This window comes from Anopheles merus, chromosome 3L, assembly GCF_017562075.2.
Source record: "Anopheles merus strain MAF chromosome 3L, AmerM5.1, whole genome shotgun sequence".
NCBI lineage: Eukaryota > Metazoa > Arthropoda > Insecta > Diptera > Culicidae > Anopheles > Anopheles merus.
The window spans coordinates 29,349,986-29,360,592 of NC_054085.1; the positions used below are offsets into that span (position 1 = coordinate 29,349,986).

At 47.1% G+C, this 10,607-nt stretch overlaps 1 protein-coding gene across 1 annotated transcript; it reads left to right on the plus strand.

Annotated features, from left to right (window-relative positions):
- Positions 1-485: 485 nt before the first annotated feature.
- LOC121599671 (protein krueppel) lies at positions 486-10,077 on the plus strand. Its single transcript, XM_041927656.1, has 2 exons — positions 486-1,458; positions 3,822-10,077. Exons 1-2 carry the CDS (start codon positions 1,419-1,421, stop codon positions 5,549-5,551), a joined length of 1,770 nt encoding a protein of 589 aa, XP_041783590.1. The 5' UTR covers positions 486-1,418; the 3' UTR covers positions 5,552-10,077.
- Positions 10,078-10,607: the final 530 nt, after the last annotated feature.

The window sequence follows — 10,607 nt, forward strand, 5'->3', positions numbered from 1 at the left end:
GGGGAAAAGGAGAGCATTGCTACGAAATTCGTTTTTGTTTGCTCGTGTATGGTACCCCTTCTCTCTCTATCTCTTACGGTCGTTTTTGGAATTTCGTTTCGACAATTGGAACACACGCACACACTCGTGCGGCTTTGTTTGAATGTGTGTAGGAAAGGGAACGAAATGGTAAAGCTTGCCTCAAAGCGACAGAGATGAAACTACACCAAATCTTTGCTGTCTGTACACGCGAAAGAGACCAACGCATACTGCGCTCCGCTGCCGTCAGTGTGGTAGGAAAGAGAGCGCACCAGAACACCACCGGGGCCTACCGGTGACCGCGGTCCAACACGTTCGGGGGTGCGTAAAAACGACATCCCTAGTACCGCGTGCGCGTGTGTGCGTGCGGTGCATATTCCACTACCCCTGTACGCACGGCACACCGACCGAGTTTTCCCTTACGTTCTGATTTCTATTATTTTTCAAAGATCACTCGCGTGCCGCCACTCAAAGCCGACGGATGTGCCGTTTTTGCGAGGTTCGCTAGCGCAGCAAACAGCACACGAAACAGCCACGGCGCCGCCGCCTTACCCATCGCTTTTGCTCGGCTTTGCATCCTTTTTATTACCGTGCGGCTGGCCAAAAACCAGTTCGCCAGTGAAAGCAACCCCTCGCCGCTTCGCCGCCCTGCCCGCATTCTTCTTCGCACATTCCGGCGTGCTCCCGCGCGTAAAGCGCACTCCAGAGCGCGGTCGTCACCGTCAGTCGTTCGGTGTCCATTCACGAATTCGGTCGCAAAGCCGGCAACAAACAAGCAAAGCCTGCCAAGTCTCGCATAGACTGCAAGAGAAGGCTTCTAGTGCAAATACATTACGTGCAAACATTTTCGCGTTATATATCGTGCGTGCTGCTGTGTTCTTAGTGTAGCCTTATCCAGCAAGTGTGAACAGTGGTGAAAGATGTGCAAAACGAGCGTCGTGAACGAATTATGAGAACAAACCACTAGCCCGGGCGAAGCGTTTAAAGCAGCAGTGCTGATATTAAACACGAATTTTCAGTGATTTTGTGTCGTTATTGTTGATAGCTCGAATGAGCCTAGTTCTTTGCAAACATTTTAAACGAGCGTGACTTCTTCCGCAAGTGACTGGCCCTGGTGCGCAAGTGACCTCGTAAGCATTAAGGGTTGGGTTGGAACCCTTCCTTCGGTGGCATACAAGTGTCAGCGACTTGTAGTGTGGTGAAAAACACCATTTCAGTGTATTTTTGTGAGTGTTTGTGTGGAATTACACTTCCAACATTCGGTGATAGCGGTGATAGAACAACACCTGAGCAACCTCTCCACTGCGGGAAGCGCAACTGAACCCTGCTGCCAACCGCTTGCCACGGAAACATACACCGGCAACGGAGCAACTACGGACCTAGCAAGTGACAAGGCAGTAATGGCTTTGTCGCTTCTGCAGGACGCTCAAACAGCAAGAGGTAAGCAGTCGTCGATTAAAATAAACGCACCATATCTTCTTGAACCATCTCGTCCACCAAGAAACACACACACACCCGCACGAAGGGTTAGCTTATTGCATTAATTGATTCAATTTAAAGAGCGTCTAAAGCGGCGGGTTGGAATGAAAGTGAAACTTCGGCGCGTCTCGTGCGCCACGCTCCCATTCCAAACCCCTTTTCTTTTCTTTTTTGTTATTTGAGCGCTTTCTTATCACACAACACCGGGGACGCTCTGTGGTCGTCGTCGTAGTCGTCGACTGCATGCGCAGTACACAGCAAGGTCTCGTTCACGGGGGACTTTTATGTAGTACATAAGGGCCACACGGTTAAGGCCAGCCGAAAGATACTTTCACTTTTCATTCACACTTCGAGGACACACTCGCTTTGCGCTATGCGGAAAGAGCGCTGGGAAAGATACGGAGAAGTGGAGAAGGTCCTTGCTTCTTTCTTGCTTTTTCTTCGGGGTTTAGATTATTGCTAACAGCAACACTTTTAAGGCCAGATGTGGCAGAAATATTACCTCCCCGTGGAGATGGGTAGTATTTGAGACACATTTTGCTTAAATTATTATGCTTCGAACTTCAGACGCAATGGCAGGAAGAATATCTTGGCAAAGCAGAGTTCCGTTATTTTGTAAGTGGTCCAAAGTGAAGGTCAGCAGAAAAAGGAATTATTTGCAATTAATTTTGAGATTTTGAATTACTCATCAAATCACTTTTTTAAATATAATTTTTATACTTTATATTAATATTGACTAAAAAAATGCTGTTTTTTGCAAACACCGACGGCATTGCAACCTCTTCCTGCCAATATTGCTTCTCGATCATAAATGTAATAAAGCACACAACTTCCACTCAAAAAACCCCCCGAAATGACAAATAAACACCCACACACACACAAAATCCTCGTGTGGGTTCGGTTGTGTTTGCGGCTGTAACATGCGAAATGTAAACAGGAATTAATTTCACTTCCTGATCCCGTCCTAAATGAGAAAACAGGAAACTCAATCAAGCAGCGGCACGCGCGCGCGAACGTTTCATACAAACAAACACGAGGAAGTAGAGAAAACAATCCTCCTGCAGGCTAAAATCCCAATATCCACATCCAAAAAAAAAAAACAGCAACATTTGAAAGGGTTTCCAAAAGGCTGCAGAACTCTTTCACTAGGAGAGAGAGAGCAACAAAAAAACGGACCCCAATAGAACACGCTCCTAATCGCAATGGCAAACGGTGCAATGCCAAGGTGGCACCTTCTAATTTTGACGAATGAAAGCGAAACACAAACAAAGACTCCCCCCTTTCGCAGTAACGTAAACAATCAATACAACACTCCCATCCCCCCATCGGTACTAGTGTGTGTGCGTGTCAGTTAGAAAAGGAAGGCAAGCATAAATAAAGGATTAAGCTCACCAACACGCCAGAGGATATGAGTGTGTGAGCGCCACCCAGAATTCAGCGCGCCAAAACACACACACGATGGAAGCGCCTACTGGGAATGGGAATCCTTCCTTCCTTCGTTACTCGTGTGTGTGCGTGCGTGCCTCTACCTCAGTGGGCAGATGTGTGGCGTTGCCAGAGCAACAAGCCACACACCGAAACACACACGCGCGCACGCGACCCCCCCTTGGCAGGACCAAAAACCCATTCAAACCGTCTCGCCGCAAGGACGAACCAGCAGCTCTCGAGCAGGGACGGCAATGCGCAGCGGAAGGGCTTTGTTTTGCTCCCCTTTTTTCCCCCGGGCCTCCTCCTTGCACACGAACACACGAAGGTGGAATCCTGGTGGAAGCGATATACACACTACGATGTGTGCGGAATGCCCCTTTTGTGGGGTGTGAGTGTGAGGATATCGTACGAGTTAAAGGCAACTCGTTGCTTTTAACACGAGAGCAAGAGAGCGAGAAAGAGCGCGAAGAATGTGTTTTGTACGCTTCAAAGGATGCGCCACGACAAGGGAGGGAAGGTTTTGTTGCTCACATGGAGCCGGCTTTTGCGTTCATTTTGCCGGGTTTTTATTTGTGTGTGCCTTCTTCTCGGGTCTAGGAATAACCGTTCATGACTCGCGTGTCGTCATTGAGCTATTTTTAGAGCCTGGTCTGTGCGTTTTTAGTGGTTTAGAATAGCTCTTATTGCGAATGGCGGCGTCTGACACTTGATGAATGGTGGCGTTCTTAAATAGCCCTTTGATATCCTTTTTTGGACAAGTTAGTCGAAAGTGCGTCAGAAGTTCTAATGCTCTGTTTTTACCCAACTTCAACCCTTCAAAAATAACTCCCACAAGAATCCCCAAGAGTAACCATGTAGACTAACAGGATATCTCTCTTCCTTCTCCTTGTGCTCAGGATTAGACGCCGTCCGTACGTTGCAAGGTATGAACCGTGACGAGGAGCGCAGCCTGTCGGTATCGCCGCCGCTCACCGGCCAGCGCCAGCAGCACCATCTCGCCATGAGCTTCCAGCACACGCCCTCCCTGTACGGTGGGTTCCACCCGGCGACCGCCTCCGCCATGGGCATGCTCGCGCCCCAGCTGCTCGCCGCCAACCAGACGGCCGCCGCCCTAATGGCCGCCGGTCTGCCCATGTCCCTGCGGGCATCGCTCGCCACCGGCCTGTTCCCCCCGCATGCCGCCCTGTTCGGTGCGTGGGCACCACCGACGCCGACCAGCAACAACAGCAGCCCACCGCCGCCCCAGAGCCCGATCTCGCCCGCCCTCAGCCACAAGAGCTCCAAATCCCTCAAGCTGAGTGTCGCCGCCGCCAACAACAACAACAACAACAGCAGCAGCACAAACAACAATCACATCGTGTCCACCACCTCGGAGATTGTGCCGCAGACGAAGAAGCTGACCAAGCGCAAGCACCAGGCCTCGTTGCGCAAGGAATTGTCTGCGGCGGCGACCCAACACCACCAGCACCAACACCATCACCACCATCTGCAGCATCTGATGCGGTCGCCGAGCCATTCGCACCACCTCTCGATGCCGGTCGACATCCCGGTCAGCCCCGGGCCGATCTCGCCCCCGACCTCCGGCTCGTCCCCGCAGTCGAACGGGAGCGTCGAGCTGCCGGCGACGATCACCACCACGACCGGGGCGGCCGGTGCCGCCGCCGGCATCAACAACTCCTCCTCCTCCACCTCCTGCTCGTCGGTGGCGTCGCGGGATCCGTCGCGCGACAAGGTGTTCACCTGCAAGATCTGCAGCCGCTCGTTCGGCTACAAGCACGTGCTGCAGAACCACGAGCGGACGCACACGGGCGAAAAGCCGTTCGAGTGCCCGGAGTGCCACAAGCGGTTCACGCGCGACCACCATCTCAAGACGCACATGCGGCTGCACACGGGCGAAAAGCCGTACTCGTGCACGCACTGCGACCGGCAGTTCGTGCAGGTGGCGAACCTGCGCCGGCATCTGCGGGTGCACACCGGCGAGAAGCCGTACGAGTGCGAGATGTGCGACCAGAAGTTCAGCGACTCGAACCAGCTGAAGGCGCACATGCTCAGCCACAGCGGCCAGAAACCGTTCCACTGTGATAGGTGCAACTCGAGCTACCGGCGGCGGCACCATCTGCTGCACCACAAGTGCGGCCTGCCGAGCCCGCCGACGCCCGCGGTCAGCCCGGCGGCGAGCGGCGACCAGCTGTCCGATCACGCCAAGTCCGTGTGCGGCGGGTCCGAATCGAGCGACCTGTCGCTCGACCGGCTGACGAAGATACCGACCCCGCCCGGCATGCTGCTGCACCAAAAGTTCCCCGGCCTAACGCTGCCGCTCAGCTTCGGCCCGCTGCCGGCGGGCGATGGGGCGAAGGCGGACGCGGCCTCGGCGATGGATCTGCGCGCCACCAGCCGGTCCCGCACGCCGCAGCAGATCGTGCACATCAAGAGCGAGCTGCCGGAGCAGACGGAACCGGAAGATCTGAGCATGCATTCGCCCCGCTCGCCCGTCTCGATGGAGGAGCTGGACGAGCTGGACGATGCGGCGACACTCTACCTCAAGCAGCGCCAGCAGCTGCTGCAGCAGCAGAACGGCAACGCCACCGGATGGAGCTGTAAGGCGGAGCACAGCAGGGAAGCATAACCAAAAAAACAAAACAAAACGTAAAACACTATCCTCACACACACACACATACAAACACACACCTCAAGATGCCAATCTATTAACTAAACTAAAGAGTTACTATTAAGAAGAGTCACACACTTACGCGTGTTGGAGTACGATGATACGCACGGTTATTATTAGGAGAATTTATCAAAAAAATACACACACACACATACACATCTTAGAGAAGAATATGTGTGTTTTGCATAGAGAGAGAGAGAGGAAGAAAGAGAGATAGGAAGAGAGAGAGAAAAGGGGGCGAAAGGACTTCTTCCTGAAACTGAACCACTTCTCGAAGTTGTATATAATATATCAATGTATGAGCCTTTGAAATCTCGATGTACAAAGTAATTTTAACACGTTATCCTTTCACTGTTCTTTTCACACATCCTCCCTTTCACATCTCTCTTTATCTCTCTCACTTTCTCGCTTGCTCAAAGGATTTTACAACAATTAAAAAAAAACAAAGAACATCCCAAATCAAGTCAAACACACTCCAAAAACGTTGCAAAGGGGAAGCTTGAAGCAAATCTAATACGCTCTTAACTTAAGCGGACACACTTTTTGGTTAATTTTTTGCTAACAATATACATACACATATACACCCAAGAGAAGAAAAAAGAAACGCACACACACACACACACACTCATACGCATTGCTCATTAGTTTCGTTTCGGTCAAGCCGGACCGCAGTGGCGCTTGCCCCGCCGTGAAAATGGGGAAACCGGGGCACAGCGCCACTGTACAGGTCGTTTGCGGTTTGCTTTTGGTATAAAAAGTTCCTCCTCAATAGTTCGCGATAAAGTAAAAGAAAAAGAAAAGTGAAGCAAAACAAAAAAAAACAAAGTAAAAAAAATCAAAACAAAGTGTAAGGATAATACAAAACGAATGGAAGGAAACTCCCCATTTAACACATCACAACAAAATTGGTTCCATAATCACATTTTTTTGATAAAAACGAACGCCATCCGCTAAAACTGGTGTGGCAGGGAGTCGAAGAAGATCGCGAGGATCGATCTGGGATCGTTTTCGTTGTTGGGTTTGGATTGAATGGATTGAATGAAGGGAATTGGACAAAAAACAAAACTCTCAAAACAGCAAACGCGGTTTGCACAGTTGTGCCAAAAGTCCACCTTTTTTTCGCCAATTTGTGGGAACGGGAAAATTAGGAAAATTGCAACAAAAAAACACACACACACGCAAACGCAAGGTAGCAAACAAAAATCAAAATTCGTTTTTAAGTTTTAGTTATAGCTTCTAATTTTGTACGGGGAGGGGAGTTTGACGGGTAACGCTTAAGTTGCGACTGGCGCAGTGTTAAGAGGCAAAAGGTCTTTTTAGTTCCGTAAGTAGGAGGGGTGTATTTTTTTTTTAGTTATTTTTCGTTTGTAGTAAGGTCGTGTTTTTGGCTGAACTCCAGCAAACAACAAATGGTGCGGTTATCTATTAATATTATTTTTCTTTATTTTGAAAATAAAACATATTTAAACGCTTTTTCATGCAAAACAACAACGAAAAAATACATGAAATTGCGCCAACACTGAAAACGTGAAAACATGAAACTACTTTTGTGTTTGTTTTTTTTATTAATTTCTTTTTTTTTAATTTTAGTATTTAGGTGTGCAAAAAAGTCTCTTCAGTTCGTTGTTCGTTTGGGTCGTATTTTTATCATTTGTACACAACTCACACCTCGCTTCGAAAGGGCTCAACAGTTGTCTTCGATTGTGTTCACCTTCGTTCTGTTTCTTCCCCCTCACCAGAATTTAAAAAAAAGTAAACCCACTTCTTTCCACCTCATCAACTGCCACCCGAGCAGGGAAGGAAAAGCCTACAAGTGTAACATGATGCTCAACTTCCTAACCTTCCTAAATTCCACTGCCAGCCGGGACGCTCTCCTTCCCGTGACAGGCAAAAAAAGGGTTTCCTGCACGGTGTTAGAAAAGCCCATAAATTCCTCACACCCGATGGTGGGAGATTGTGGGTCGATTAGGGAGACATGTTTTACATACACACACCCCGCTTGACCTAACCGTGTTTCCTTCCCCCAGGGGGATTTTCCGGCGGCAAAAGCGTTCGAGTGGAGCTCTGAGGGACTGTCCGGAGGTTTCGAGATCCCTTTCAGTGTGTGTAGTGATTTTCATTCAATAAAATAACAATTTGCTGTGGATTTGCCGCCCGTCGGTCCGATTGCCGGACGTTCGGACAAGCGTAGCCAAAAGAAGAAAAAAAAGGGACTCACAAAGGGTTGTTTTTTGGTCAGTGCAAATATGTTAACCCCTCGTACTGGATGAAAAGGGTTTATTGTGATGATTTCTTGATAAGGGTGTGAATTAGGAAGGCAGCACCCGAAAAGGCGTAATTTACACCACGCGTTTTTTGTGTTTATGTGAGCCTCAGGAAGACAGAAGACTGACATTTTTGGGGAAGGATTGAATGCAATTAAAGCATGATCCTGGAAGTTCATGTCTTCACAGGGATAGCAATTGATCCTATTAATAGGTCGATAGGTGGAAGAAACATGTTGATAAAGGTTAATAATGGCTCTGATTGATTTGTTTCCTTTCTCTCTCTCTCTCTCTCTCTCTCTCTCTCTCTCTCTCTCTCTCTCTCTCTCTCTCTCTCTCTCTCTCTTTACTGCTCCTCTCTTTGTAAAGTTTCCATCCTAAAGGCCCAATATGCATTCGGAAGAAACACTGATTTCCCATTTCAGGGACATGAGGCAGTTCCTTGAACATTGTAGCAGAATGAGTGTCTGCAACACAGACAACAGCGTTTGCAAAATCGTTCACCAACCAAGGCCAATCATCCCAAACTGTTCGACCAATCGACCAAACCGCTCCGGGGGCGAGCGGTTTTATTTGCAAACCTGGCCCAAAACCCCTAGCCCTAGTGCAGTCCTCCCTCTGTGAGTCACTCCGCATCGCTCCAATTGTGTGGCCATAAATATCGACAAAATAAACCATAAAGCAATCCACTGCGTCTCGCCCGCATCACAATGCCCCGGGTTGGCACAAACGTTTTTACAATCTCCCGAGAGAAGATGCAAAGGGCCCCTTTGTCCTTGAGTTCCTTTTTCTTTCTTGTTTCTTTCGTCGTTGTGTGTTGCTGCCATTTGCTTCTCATCTGGTGGTGTAAATAATTACATGCATTTAAACTGGACCAAAGACACACGGCCAAAGACAGAGCATGCACAGATTTGGTAGGACATTTGGTTGGTACGAGCAGTTTGCTGCTGGTGTCGTTGTGTGCTGTCATGCTGCAATACTGGACACAATCCGGGGGTTTTCGTGGCAGGTAACGTAAGGCCTAAAACGGTCTACAGATCCTGCTGAGAAAAGTTGAGTAGGAAAAATGAGTCCCTGAAACACACACGCACACAACAGTTATGCTTTCTTCAATTCAATCCATCAAACGTAACCTAACTTTTCAAAGAGAAAAACAAAAAACAGTTCAAAGGGGAATATCGCTCAGCTGTAAATAGTTAAGCCAAATTTTAAATTCCCTTTACAAATATGTGTCAGTGGTCAACAAAATAGTCAAAATACACACACACACACACCCACAAATCAGACACACATTAAACATGATGGTACAATTTAAATGCTCGATGTTTGGTAGAGTTCCACCAGTGGAATCCGACTATATAATTGTTAATGTTTAATAGCGCGTGGATGGGCAAGGTAATGCCGCACACGCGCACAACTAGATAATGTAATAAGGTAATAAGGCCAAATAAATGAAACCTGTGTCCCTCCTAATGAGCAGTCACTTAAAGATGATTCGAATGAACGGGAAGGTGCATGTTAGTATATATAAACAAAAGGTGCAATGTTCTAACCCACTTCTGTTGCTGTTTCATTTATTTAGAATCAAAATTTAGCATAAGCTCTTCCTTTTTCTTTTAAACCAATTAGGCGAAGAAGCTATCAATTAGTTGAAATCCCAAAAGAAAACAAAAAATTAGATATATTTAACAATTATAAATAAATGTACAATAAACCATCCAAACAAAAGATAACAACCTTTATCGTAGCACAAAAACAAAAACAAAACAGAAGAAACAAAAGGAGCCGATTGCAAAAAGTGTTCCAATACATTTATAAATGTGTACCCCGTCGTGTAAGATTAGATGTTGGTTAGCGATATTCTTGAAAAGATGAAAGTGTACGAAACTGTTACAAACATTGTCGTTGTCGGAACAGAAGCATCAGATAATAGAAAACATACACAGATGATGCACCAACAAAAATGGAATGCAAAAGAAGATTTGACATAGGAAAACTCCTACGACCATAGTACAAATTTTTGCTCTAGAAAAAGAAACAAAAACAATTCTTGATAAACCCCCCTAAACAGTGTTTAATGTGTAAGCCAATTTAAAAGTACACTAAACCTTTACGAACTTATGCAAAACTCAAAATGAAGAAATTGTAACTACCTCAAGAAAAACCAGCACTGCAGGAAAAAAATGGGAATAACAGGAATAAAACACACGTAAACACACATGAAACAAATGAGATACGGAGAAGAGCAACGAACAAAAGGTGTTAAAAGAGATGTGCAAAAATAATGTGCAAAATTAAATGAATTTTAGCAGTGAACAAAAACCGAAATAAAACGTATTCTATAACAATACACAACAACGACCCCCGACTCTGGTGTGTGGAAGTGGGATGGTATTATTTGATGTGAAAGAAGAAGAAATGTGAAAGTGAAAGTGTGAGTTGCAAAAACAAAGGAGTGGATGAAAGGAGTGCAAAAAAAAAGACCGGGAAGCCCCTGTTACTACCTTTAGCCGGGGAATAACAGGACAATAAAAGGCAACACAACCGAGCGGGAAAGGAAGGAGCACAGTGTGAGCGCGAAAGGCTTCTTTTTGGTGTTTTTCAAAACTAAAACAGTTACACACACAGGTTTTGCGCTACCGTACAGCGTCGTCGTGCTCGATGTAATCAAAAATTCCCTCATTATTATTGCTTTTAAAACACACCAACGCAACGGCACAAAGCCCGCTGGGGGGGAAACAGAAAGGGGA